The sequence below is a fragment of the Bombus vosnesenskii genome, unplaced genomic scaffold, assembly GCF_011952255.1.
Source record: "Bombus vosnesenskii isolate JDL3184/JDL3185 unplaced genomic scaffold, Bvos_JDL3184-5_v1.1 scf7180000013263, whole genome shotgun sequence".
In the NCBI taxonomy this organism is placed as follows: Eukaryota; Metazoa; Arthropoda; class Insecta; order Hymenoptera; family Apidae; genus Bombus; species Bombus vosnesenskii.
Window position 1 is genome coordinate 7,503,533 of NW_022882923.1, and position 14,134 is coordinate 7,517,666.

Genomic DNA, 14,134 nt, shown 5'->3' on the forward strand with positions numbered 1-14,134 from the left:
GTTACACGGCAGATAACGAATATCGGTAAAATTTTATGAAATTCTTTTCGATGTGGATGCAGTCTGTGATGCGTGTAAAATATCGGATAAAAAAAATGGACGTGACAGATTTACGGTTGAGAATCTTTTAATAATAACGCCATTCGCCGTTCCAAATCCGCTTATGGAGGATTCGACAGCCGGATATTTAAATTTGTTTGATTGAATCGAAACTCTTATCGACAGTTGGAAAAAGCAATTATATGTTCGATAAAAAATTTTTTTTGTTTCGCTTTGCCGATTAATTGGACTGGAGGAACAATAGCTGAAATAAAAGGCGTAAATTCTAGTAAACTTTAAAACATCCAAATTTTAATCATCGTATTTCCAAACAACAATTAATTTTTCAATGGATCAATTATCTTTTTTTCTTTTCTTTTTTTTTTTGCTTAAGAAAGAAAAGGAAAAGATGTTCAGAAACTTAAAGCAGAACTAAGACTGTTTGAAGACTAACGTATTAAGGGCCAACGTTGCATTAACGCGACATTTAATTTATAATCTCTTTTAAGTCAATTTAATCAGTTACTTTTTTACGTAACATTGTGATTAGCAAGAGAATTTCAAAGATGTGATTAATGTTTTGTCACTTTTTCTTCTTGCATTTAAATCCTATATTCGTAAGAATACTTAAAAAAATTGAAATATTCGTAACATTATTGAAGTTTCATATAATGTCATTCAATTTTCAAACAAATGACTAAAGTTTATTATCCAATGACTCTATGATAAAATGATAAATATTGCTTTTAGTTATTAATTTTTCCTCAATTTATACATTTTCTTATCATTCGTATATTGTTGTCAAGATATTCGGATACTTATGTATGTGACCCGTAGTGTAAATTACTTCATTTACATCTTTCGATATTGTTGCATTTGCATAACTTGAGTATATCGTTCGAATGCTTGGTTCTTAATAAGTTAATGTTCGAGAACTACCAAAATTTTCCTATAAAAATGTCACGCAGTAAACGGAGAATTTTCAACAATTCGTAAGGAGTCCTTCGTCCGTTTCTTTGATCAATTCATGACTGTTTCGATTCATTTAACCAATCCCCGACCAGCAAAGTAGTGTCGTAGCTGCGTAGCGCATTCTAGACGTATCGCGGCTTTGCTGTTGCTCACCAAAACCGTATCCGGACGCACTGAACGTTCCTTTCGACTAACCCCACGATTTTCTCGTTTGCCCCGTTTCTTTTTCTAGAAGTCGTAAATTGAACATGCAACTGGAGAACGCTATACAGGAAGCAATGGCGGAATTGGACAAAGTCACGGAGTCAAGTAAGGATCAGAAGATCACCGGCAGGTCCTGTAAAGTGACCGGAAGCAGGGGACCGGAAAACGGCGGTGCTTCGAAGCAAGAGGGGAAAAGATCTTCGAAGAAGTCTATCGGATCTTTGAATCCTGTTACAGCAGAGCAGAAAGAGTGTAGGTGATCCGTGTCGATTTATTCTCAAACGACTCAACTTAGATTACAATGATGCGACGGTGAGATCAGTTCTGTACGAAGAAAAATCGAAGAGGCTGTCGAAGCGTTTGTTATTAAGAGATTTCGGCACTCGACTTGTTCTACGTTGTTTTCTAAATTTCCGGCAGACGATTTACTGTTTTCGCTGACAATGTGTGGAAGTTTCGTGTTGTATTCGATAGGACTAATATCGGAGACGTTTTTAATCGAGTACGTCGACAGGTCAAAATTTTACGAAGATGCGCTACTTTATAATTCTTATCGTACACGGTTGATTTTATCGAATACAATTCTCGGAGCTTCAGATTTTCCTAAAGCTTTACGAGAACTATATTTCAAATTTTTCATTCGATATATTCAATATTGTCTTCTGTATTGCGATCATATCTTTGTGTAAAATTGAACGATATTGAACTAATTGTATGATAGAACTATGTAAAATCACGAATGCGGTTATTTTACATTATCTGGGATCTTCTAAGTAAGTGTGATACGGATTCAAATTCTTGTAATGGTTGATATGTAATATAACGGATAGAAGAAGTCGCAATGCAGAAGTAAAGATTGTTGAATGAGAAGATCGTAGAATAAGCGAAATTAATTGTTGTACATACATTTTTCTTCTATTGGAGTAAATAAGAATTGTTCAATTCTAGAAATTACAGAATGGTAAATAAGTATAATTCTTTAAAAAAAAAAAAAAAAAAAAAAAATGGAGAAATCAATATCGTGGTCCAGTTTGTTGAAAGCAACAAAATGTCGAATCCATAATATTCGAAAATTCTTACGGTTGCCCTGATAGAATCAAAAGTAGATAAAAGTAGATACGAATAATTTGTTTGACGTTTTTCTTGTGGCACACAAGCACGTTTATTTTTCTTGTATATAAATATCGATGATACCAGGAATGAAAGTTTTAGAGACGCTGATGAATTTTGTCGTTCAATACATATGTTAATAGAGGAACAGAAAGCAGAAAAGTCAATCGAATGTGATCGAAGCGACTGAACGTAGAAATAATGAAAAATATTATGTAATCGAATTACAAAAGATTTTTATCGATCGAAAGTCGGTCGAGATATATCTCGACGTGATATAGGATAGTTTGTCGTTATTTCTCCGCAATAATTTGCTGCTAGCGAGCGTAATTCTAGCAAACACCATTTTCCTATTAAGCATTGCTGTTCCAAAGTTGAATTCTTTACGAATTGTCGATCACTCGCTAATTCAAGAAGCAAATTGTTGCCGAACATCGCGTAAATCGTAACAGTAGAATCTGTTAGATCTTTAATTTGTTAAGAATATTTTAAAAAATTTACAGGACATATTACCGAAACGAAATTGTTGAATTATCTATGCGCATCAAAGCACGTACACGTAAATATTTTTCTTTAACGTCAGAATTAGCAGGAAAATGGGCGAAAATTGTAAAAATGTAATAATCACGCAATTAGAAAGTCATTAGTGGAAAAAAAAATATATTATGTATCTATGGCCGATCTGACATCGCGTGGAGCTGGCCTACAATATGTGTCTTCGTGTTACTTATATAGTTACATACAGATAGTACGATCATTGAGTTGAGGAAAGTTTTATTTGAGAAACGAGGAAGTGGTGCGCGTTTACCTAGCTGGTGCATCAATTGTAAAAATACTGAGCAGACTATAGCCTTTCTTTCTTTTCTTTTTTTTTTTTTTTTTTTCTTCTTTTAGTTGACACGTTTCTGTGGAACGTAGATTTAGTAAAGACGAATGTATTTTATTCACTGACTCGAGCTGTAACGAGATAGATATACTCTGCGAGTTCGCGTAAACGAACATAAGCGATTCTTGCAACTTTCGAACTAGAGACGTTGTTTCGAATGTTACATTAACATTCACAGACATATAGGATGTGTGATAAGGGGCATAAGAGGTATTTGTATCTCCAAGACTTACATAAAATACGTGTAATGTAACAAGTTAGAATGTACGATCAGGTGTTCGATTTTAGAATGACGAACACACTTTCACGCGTCACCTCGTTTTTCTTTTCCTGTTTTTAAAACCACGTGCGAGTGTGTTTACGCTTGCATTGAAGATATAGAAACAAGTATGTGTAGTTTTTAAATGATATTTTTGCGAAAGAGTCAACATCACAGTACCTATAGAAAAAAATCACCGTTTTCAATCAATCATTTTTTAAATGGCTATACGTAAGTATACAAGGAGTAATTGTTTTACCGGGACGTCATCGTGTTGCGCTGTAATATCGAATAGTCTCGACACGTTGAAACTCTTTTTAAACTTGGCCGGCCACAGACAGCCGGTGTTTTTTGATCCGCGTAATAATTTTCTAACGATATATTCTTTAGATGGTAAAGTAACGTATCGATGCCATGGTTCGATATTCTATGAACGAAAAGCTAAATGAATCAAGTGTACATAAGAAACAAACGATCGAATTAATTAAAAACTCGAGGTCTCTGCGAAGTGTCGTCATTTGATTTTAATCAGACACACGCTGAATTTCCACTTTTAACGAAACGGGTCTTTCGAGTAACCTAAAGTAAATTTTAGTTAAAAAGAAAAAAACAAGAAGTTAAAAAGAAAAAACAAGAAATTAAAAAGAAAAAAAAGAGAACACAATGAAAGAGGAGTAGAACAAATTAAAAAGTCATTGCGAGAACACTTTTCCATTTTCATGTTCTTTCTGAGTGCGTGTCTAACACGTATTTTGTTTTAACGTTTCCTTTTGTCTTCTTTTTTTTAATCTCAATCGTACGATAGCGTGTAATTCATCTTTATTTTTATATGGTCGCGAAAATCCAAAACTATACCGCGTTATTTAGCGCACAATTTAACTCCGAGACGCGAGAAATGTTCCTTTGAAAGCATGTACGCATAAATATGTACAAAACCATACAGAGCAAATCTTTAAAAGTTAGTAGGATATACGAGTATTAAATGGATATTTTATTTGATCGAGTGTCTGGTCGAGGAGCCATTGTCCATGAAAAAAGATTTCGAGCCAGGAAAACCTTACGACATTAATACGTTGCTTATCAATCTGAGATGAGTAAAACAATTTTCCAATTTCTCAATATGTCAATAAAGCGACAAATGATCTTTTCATCTGTGAAATCTTTACGTCGATTCATGTTCATTTTTACTATGCAAATTGTAAAAAGTTCGACTAAATTGCTAAGAATTATGCTTTCAGGAATTCGGTTTTGAACAACTTGATAAGCAATGTGTTAAAAGAAAGACATTCAATAGATCTAAACACACGACAGACAGACAATAAAGAAAATGCAAGTATCAAAAGAGAAAGAGGGTTGCGCGAATTTTTTTGATGACTCGTCACTTCGACTTTCGAAGAAGAACATTCTCAGTCGAATGAATTCCATAAACTGTCGATTATTCGTTGCTAATACTATGAACTTGTAGACAGAAATAGTTGGTATTTCTGGTGGAAAATTAAATAATTTGCAAAATTTCTATACCTCTTGCAAATTCTTGTAACCGTCATTTTTGTAACTGGTCTCAATGTTTTACTATGAAGGAAATTTAAAAGCCTTTCAAATATAATATTATTATGTAAAATATCAAAAATTTCCGAGGACCAATAATCATTTTCTAAATTGTTTAATTATAAATGTCACTTTTACAGTAAAAGGGAGAATGGTAATAAATTCATTAGATTTTTCACTGTTTGATCAAATCGCTTCAATTAATTCTGTAATACTGTAAAAATACAACGATATATAAACATATTTATCTAAGTTACATATTGGAGAAAATAGCAGTTATAAGTAACCGTGTAACAATGTAAATTATAATTTGTACCGAAATTGTTTTGAAACGTAACGTTAAAGTAAAATAAATTAAAAAATTTAATTTCTCGAATAACAAGCTTAAATGATAAAAATATTTTCTCTGATATGTGATATCAAACAATAACTTTCATAACACGAATTAAAACATTTGATACATAATATAAAGTTTTGTATGACTACGGTTAGAGAAGACGAACATAATAAATTTTCAAAGTTTGATCAAGCAGTTTATGGAGAGAGAGAGAGAGAGAGAGAGAGAGAGCGAGAGCGAGCGAGAGAGAGTGAGCGAGAGAGAGCGAGAGAGAAAGAGAGAAGTTAGTTTTATCTTATGCAAATAGTCGACAAAAAATTGAGTTAGTCGAATGGGACTAACTAAGATTCTAAACGCAAGGACCATTAATGTTTATGCTGCTCGAAACTACGAGTGGGACAGTGTACGAATTTTTAAGGAACAGTTTTCTTCTATTATCTATTCTAGCAACGAATAATCGTTGTGACTCGAACGACAGAGAACAACGCGTTTTTCGCTTACGAAGTCTCGTCGTTCACATTTACTTCATCGATCCTAATTGGTTGTTCACGCGCCTCTAATTAACAACGGTACATCAAATAGAATCAAAAGCTCGCGGCAAGACTTCATGTCGTCGGGCCTTTCCTCGCAAGCACGTTCATATTCAAAAGTCTCGTTTTCATCGACGACTAACAACGAGACGATTAGCAAAACGCAGCAACAAAGAGACACTTAGAGCCTCAGGAAGACCAAAATGATGCATTATCTCAGATTTGTAGATTTTCGTTTTTTTTTTCTTTTTTTTTATCAGTGGCGAAAGACATATCACCGGCCGCGGATGACGATTTTCGATGACGATTGATATAGCTTTCTCTGAAATAGGGAAATAAATGGAAAGCGAGGTAAAATGGGATAATAATGAGAAACACGGGTGTCGAAAAGACTTTACGGGGATCGTGCGATAGGAAACGCGCAAACGGCTGGCATCGCTATTACACAACATGGGACCGTTTAAACATAAGACACTTATAATTTTATTGTTCGATTCCTTCGCCCAGTCGGTAGCCGCGGGGCGGAATGTAATTTTGTCTTGCGGCTCCTTGCTAATTTCGTAACATCGATCCAGAGGTCGAATCAACACGAGGGGGAGATTTTTTGTCCTTTCTTCGCAGCGTATTCACGCGCTAAGCGGGAGATTAATAAATTTATTAAAAAAACGAAAACGAAAAAAAAAGGTAAAAAAAAAAACAGTAAAGACTTACCTCAGTAACGTAATGTACGCAAGAATCAAACATCTTTATGATCGAGAGTACGTATACACCGTAGAGCCGACGTCCTTTGTATATTTTCCGTATTGTACATAGTTATACATACGCCTTATCGGTAATTATCGCTGTACGATAACCGTCGAACTGCGCACTATTTAATATGTATTTATGCGAATCATTGGACAAAAGAAGCTGCGCCGATTTGGTCAGCAATGTGCTCGCAGAAAAAGCGACGTGGGTAGAAAAGAAGATACTTTTTAAGAAGAACCATGCTTCAATCAGTGGGAATATTTTTATTTATAAGTGAATTTCGTTTTTGATCTCTTAAATCGAAGAATAAAACGAATCGTGATTCAATATTCTTAAATAATCAATTTTGTACATATACGTATGTTTATATGTTACTTCATGACGTTTTATTAGTGTATCAATATCGTTGAAAAATGATTGAAGTGTGTAGCTCATAGCACTGTTTTTATATGTGTAATTTTTCCTATTTGATTTTTTTAGTTATTAGACGATACTCTTACTAATCATTATCCGGCCTGTCGGGTTTTCTAGTTGAGATTTGTTTTCGTAGAAAAGTCAATTTTAATAAATAAATGTAATAAACACTTACGTATATCTAACTTTGTGTTTTCGTCAAATTTTTTATATACTATTATTTTCCGCGATTTTCTCTTATTTTCTTTCTTTTTTTGTTTTTGTTTTTCAGTAAAATGAAATTTTTCAATGAAATCGTGATAAAAATCATGGTTAAGGAATGTTTGAAAATTCCAAACATCGTCAACCTGCGTTGCTTTTTCTCGATACGAATCAAACGTCGAATCGATAAACATAGAGGATTGCGAGCACGATAATGTAAAAAAAGAGGCCTACGTTAATCGACACTTTATCTATCGTCTCTTTTTTTTTGCATTTCCTTTTCTTCTTGCGACGGTTGGACGGGTACGATCAAACAGTGACTAAAGATAGTTAACGCGTTTAGCCAAGCGGTACGACTAGTAATTGCGGGAAACAAATTTTTTGGAGAACTATATACCGATAGTTATCAAAGTGTGACTGAGGAGCACGAGTTTTTTTGGCAAATATTTATTACTATTATTATTTATCAAAAAATAAATAAAAAATGAGGAGAATGTAGTTATATTTAATGGAGCGTTTCGTTCGCTTGTTATGTTTTGAGAGAGATCTAAAAAAGAGAGGAGAATGGGGTGCGGGGCGACTTTTGTTTATTGTCGCGTAATGTATTGTAAGAGTGAGAGAGAAAGAGCAAAAAATTTGGGAAGAATGACAGGAAACGAGTGAGAGAGAAAAAATGTGAGGAATAGAATGAGAACAAAGGTAAAACTAACAAAAAAAGAAAAAAGAGAGAAAAAAGGAAACGATCGAAAATGCAAATTTTGGGGAACGAAGATAGATTTAAGAAGCACCAAAATAAAAATGAAAGAACGAAAAACTGATTAAACTCCTTAGGAACAAACGATCCAACTGTAATCACGATTGCCGTGTAAAACAAATTTAGGAGACGGATGCACTTCTTGGTGTACAATATGACTATTGACGCAGATAATAGCTATACATATTACGATATCATTTCGTCAGTGGTATTACAATAAGAGATAATAATTTTATATTTACAAGATAGAAGATCGTTGAATCTAAATGAGTGTAATATACGTCTGTACTATGAAAAGAAGAAACACACGACACACGGAAAGCATATTACACATATGTATGTATACAGTATACTACCCTTCCACTTCATGGACACTCCCTTTTTGCAATCCCATTCCCATCCTCCGCGTTCCCAAAATTCCGTGCTAGGACAAAAAACTAGGAAAGCTAGCTTATTTAATATATTTGGCATGATATTTATATATATATTATATATATATAAATACGACTATATATATAAATATATGAATATAAATACGGATATAAATATAAATATAAATATGATTATAAATATAAATATAAATGCAAATATAAATACAAGTATAAATATATATATAAATATAAATAAATATATATATATACATGAGAGATAGAGCATAAAATAAAAAAAAATGGAATAGCCTCGGGTGGCAATATTTGCTTGTCCGAGGAAAAGTATGAAGCTATGTGATCCACTACTACTAGTAGCTTTTAGCTGTAAAGACTTATACTTTATTTTGTAAATTTTGTTTATACAATGTTTGATCGTTCACGCATAATACTATTGTATGTGAAAATAAGTTAATAAATCATTAACATGTGAAGTTATATAACTGTGAAATGTCTACTATTCTGCCTTCTCGTCATTACGTAATCACATAATGCATATAATTAATACTGGAACTTTCACAATTTTTAAACTGTTATGTAGTATTATTTGATGCTATATAATATATGAATAAGAGGTATAGTTACATTTTCTTTTGTACGAAATAATTACAACGGATGATACATAATTCCTGTATGACATGTTCTTGTCACATTTTTCAAATTCTTTTCATATTAATTTTAGTAAATGGTATATATACGAGGTACAGTAAATGTCGGTAAGAAAAATTCTTTGCACCATTACATACGCCTTTTGAAATAGCGTAATTTTGTTCTCTGTGAGAAGTTTTTCCATATGAAATAAATAAATAAAGCAATATAAATGAATCAAATATTTCGATATCCTGTTCCCGCGCGTCTTCTCATGTTTACGCGCGTTCCCACCAGTTTCGATCATTCAGATAAGTGAACGAGATTTTATTGATATCTTCTTGTTAACTTCGATCGCTTACATTTTAAACTTTATCCGTTTGCTGTGTGGAACTGATTCTTCTACGTTACATCTTAATCCGAACATAGATCGATTGCGATAAACTATATCCTTAATAAATGAAATCGTGTACTTTAGAATACTCGTGACTCTACACTTTGCCGTCTCGGCTGCGCTGTAGTCTTTCTCCCTGCTGAACCGATAACATCGCATGCGATACGAAATTGATATGGGGGTTAACTGAGCTCCAAAACGTGGGATACGAAAAAGAATTAAATATCATATCTATGTAGCATTCTCGTCTTCATAGTGGCAGCACTGGCAACAGAAGTTGCTTGCAAGGAGGACAGTTTACGGAGATAGCACGTTATAGGACGCATGCGAACGACAGTAAGAATTGGAATTGTAAACATGATTTGTTTTGTAGCAGAAATGATATCAACGGTGAGTATTCATTAATACATTTTCTTTCTTTCGATTCAAATAGATTAAAAATTACCCCTATCACATATATTGCATTGATTCAACTAGAATTATGTGAAATTATAAATAATTTTGATATTATTCTTTTAAACGATACAGTGATTAACATAATATAATTGTTATGCTATAGGAAATTGACAGTGAGTCATGTATGAACCACATAGATTCAACTGTGAATGACATAATGTACAATCATGCATATAAATTGGTTGGGCTCTACGTTGGTGCAGAAAATCTATTTAAAGGACAACAAGGTGCTGTAAAAAAATATACTTTCTGGATATGTTGAGAAAACTCGTATAAGTGAGTTCCAATGTAAAAATTAAAGAAGTATGTTTGTCAGTTATGATATGTAATATAGTAATAAGAGCATATAGGAAATCTTAAAAGTAGTCATGCACTGCGATGTGATTATAGGTTTGTCTAAATGTATTTTATAGGGAATGAAACAAACTAAGGATTGACAAAAGGAAATATCACAGAAATGATGATACAGGATTTTTGGATTCATTGGGTACATATGTGAATAAAAAACCAATTGTCGAACCAACTGAAGAGGAAGCTGCAGAATTAGAAGTAATATTATGTAAAAGAAGCAGAAAAAGAAATCCACTTAAGACAACACTACATTACATACTACTCTCTTGTGATAACCTTTAAATATGAATATCATTTGAATAACAAGTAGAGATTATATAATGATAAAGATAGACATATCATTTTTCTATACACCAGAGTATGTTGAGGTAAATTTACCTCAACAGATGCTTCATATCAAAAGTACAAATTCATATTTGGGAAAAACATATAGAGGGTATTTCACAGATTAGGTGATTCCTACATACTATGCATTTATTGCTTTCTAATAGCATAAACTGTAATGGTGAAGGTATGTATGTATATTTAAATTCTTTTAATATATAATAAATTCAAATAATAAGTATCATACCTTATTGTTTGCAGAATTTTATAAATGTCATTTTTCATAGATAATAAATTACTTATACCTTTTACAGGGGGATATCTGTCCGGGTAAAATAACATACCAGCAGTTCCACCTTCTTCTAATCAAAAGTGGCTAGCATGCCAATATATAAATAATAAAATTGTTATATTTTCTCCATTGAGCAGATTCAAAATGAATTGTAAGAAGATATTTACGGGCCATGTGGCTCCTGCTTATGCGTGCAGTTTGGATGTTTCTCCTGACATGAGGTAGAAAAATTTTCACTAATTTTTATAAAGTTGCATCTAGCATAGCATGACTTGGTATCTTTATACAAATTTTCTTTAGGTATGGGCCTGAAAAACAACAAAATCGTGTGAAAATGAAAAGCACATATTGGTGTCTGCACTAACATATTATATATCCTTGTGAAACTTAAAAAATAGTAACATCCGAATGGGACAGACACGTAAAATGTTGAAATTAAGCATATACAAAAACAAAAAAGTATTTAATCGACGGAGGTTTTACTACTCCTTTGATGTAATACATATTATACATATTGCTTTTATGAATGTTCAATTGTATTTTTGTAACACATTAAATGCAAAGATAGGAGGGCTATATAGAATAGATCTAAGCTTCTTTTTGAGCAAACATTCTCTTTTTACCATCTCGTAAATTTGTATACGAAGAATTTGACAATAAAGTAATATTTTCATAAAATCAGTACATATTTAATTCAATCCATCTCTTATTAATATTTAAGTACAAATAATTCGTATAAATTCATTACTAAATAAAATATAAAATATAAATTGAAATGAAATAATAATTTCGTATATAGAATGCATACGAAGTATATTGAATAATACGAGTAGGTAGATTTCATTTACCTGGTTTAAAATTCTATGCAATGTTAGAGACAAAATTTGAAAACATATATTACGTACGATCACATAAATCTATATTCATGGGTAAGCAATTTTTTAATCAGCGTTGATTCTCCTTTCACGCGGTATGTAGTATGCAATATTCCGTTTATAGCACGTCGTAAAGTACACTTTGCGTGTAAGTACCTCTGAATTCTGAAGTCGATGTGTTCAAAAAAATAAATATTTTCGAAAAAGGTTGCTAGTTGAAATATTTTTACATAGAAGTCGGCGTTTTTTATGCAAATTAACAGACTGCAGGTCCACAGTTACGAAAGCTTTTTTGTAATTTTAATACTTTGTTCGGTGGAATCATTTAATTTGACACTGCATAAATAACGTCGCCGATGCTAAATGCAAACGCAGCTTTCGGAAGTTTGGCTCTTGAATTACTTTTCATTCCGCTTTTACTCCTCTTGCACTTTGAATGAGGTTCAATGGTACGCTAGGGGGCGAGCAATCCCTGGCCAGTTAATCCAGAAAATTCCACCCGTTATAGTAGAAATCACAAGGATGTCTGCGATTGCGTCAAATCCCTTCGTTTTTCCAATATTTTCCATAATTTTACAATTTTTTACTGCTTGTGTGTAAAGACTTCTTTTTAAATAAAAATTTTTATAACAATAATAATTCCTAAGTATACAACTAAAAATCGATATTATTATAAAATTGAATTTTATTTTTCATGTTTGCATAAGCTTTCCCTATAAGAGCTTGTAAAGAAACGTTACAATTTGTTCAAATTTTGAAACTTTCACGGTATATCATTTTTACATGATTACTCATCAAAAATGTCATTGTGCACTTTTCGATCGTTATTTTATTTCTCTTTTGTACTAATTTTATTTTAATCGAGAAACGTTATTTACCTAAAATTCTGAACTAATCCATATGAAATAAAGGAGAAATTATTTCTTAAAAAGTTTGATATTTAATCTAATATTGTGCTAAAATAAGTGGTCTCTCAGCGTTTATAAACACAATATAAATCCGTTGTACACTGCACCGAAACAGATTAAATGTTTTCGGATCCTCGAGATTAAAAGTAATTTTTGCAAAAAGCTAATAAAGTACCACACCAGTTTTCGGAATAATTTCGACATGTTCTTTGCGTTCTTTGGTTTTCGCGTGACAGTTCGTTTCCTTTTTACTATGGTGCTTCGAAATGAAAATTAAAAACGCGAACAATTAATTCATAAAATTGTACGAAAGTTGAATACACGGTCGTGATACACTGTTTCGTAAAAGTTTTGCATTCGAAAAAAGCTAATCATGCGCCAGTGAAAAGTAACATATTGTTCTCTATAAAAATAAATTCATTGATATGAGAAACGTCGGCGAATTACATGAGAATTGTAAACAAACGTCATGAAATTTCAAAATGTCACGATCGATCCGTCAAGAAAACAAAGATTCGAAAACGCGGTTCGGAATAAAATTGTCGTGTAATTAATACGGAAAATTTTGTCGACGATACGATTGTGCATGTCACATTTTCAAAGGGCTCGACTGTTTCAAAGCTTTCGACTTACGCAACGTCGACGTAATATATTTTCGAATAAAGCTCGGCTGCGCGTGCATCTGCGAGCGCAGACGTTCTACAAATACACACGGTGCTCCATCGAATCAAACGACGGAGAAAGCTAATTAAAGGTTCATATTTTTAAACGTCGATATTTCAACGAACTCGCTGGGAAGGGAGTGTTGAATTTCGACATGCATTTTATATGTACGTTTCGGAGAAAAAATCTCAAATATTTTCATGGAAGCGATATCCTCAATAAAGCTGAAAAATTAGTTTATTATTATTCAGATCAAATAAATTTGAAGAAAGGTATGTAATTATTTTCATATCTATGTACATTTCTATAGAAAAATAGTTAAAAGTTAACCGTGAAAATTTACAAAGTAAAAATGCATTTAAAAGACAATTATAAAATGTTATTGTCATAACGAAAAAGTAATATTATGATATTATTTGTGCTAAATATAATGAAAAGAATCTGAAGAAATAAAACAAATGTTTTATCGTTCCTTTGAAAATTAAATTTATCACAGTAAATTTATTATACAATATTAGGCAAGTTAATCAAGTTCGTATATGTTTTCCAAGAGTGTATATAAATAAAAGTATAATCCAGTATCATGCCTTTTTGCTACCATTGCATTGTATTAGTTATTAATTAATACCGACACAAAAATCATGTTATTTTGTCAAAATCTTATTCTTTCATATAAATAAACAAATAAATAAAAACAAATCGCACACAACATAGGCAACATTTTTATTTTAGAAAACTAATGGTATGTACAAAAATTATGAAATTCCTGAGATTGGATTTATTTATAATTGCTAAAGAAAAAAGAGGAATTCTATCGAACTGGCGCATAAGCACTTTTAGACATTGCGTAAAGT

The 14,134-nt window shown here is 32.3% G+C and overlaps 1 protein-coding gene and 1 long non-coding RNA gene across 3 annotated transcripts in view; both read left to right on the forward strand.

Moving 5' to 3' along the window:
• LOC117232441 (protein split ends-like) overlaps positions 1–6,568 on the forward strand; it is a 378,682-nt gene extending 372,114 nt beyond the window's left edge. Inside the window, exon 8 of one of the 2 annotated variants that reach the window (XM_033491799.1) lies at positions 1,244–1,539. In XM_033491799.1, coding sequence (XP_033347690.1) covers positions 1,244–1,257 — 14 coding nt within the window. In that variant the 3' untranslated portion in view covers positions 1,258–1,539. Of the gene's footprint in view, positions 1–1,243 lie in introns of both variants that reach the window. The other variant, XM_033491795.1, reaches the window with a different exon arrangement.
• Positions 6,569–10,124: 3,556 nt separating this feature from the next.
• Positions 10,125–11,512, forward strand: LOC117232477. Its single transcript, XR_004493134.1, has 2 exons — positions 10,125–11,055; positions 11,135–11,512. It is a non-coding gene; the product is annotated as an uncharacterized LOC117232477 (long non-coding RNA).
• Positions 11,513–14,134: the final 2,622 nt, after the last annotated feature.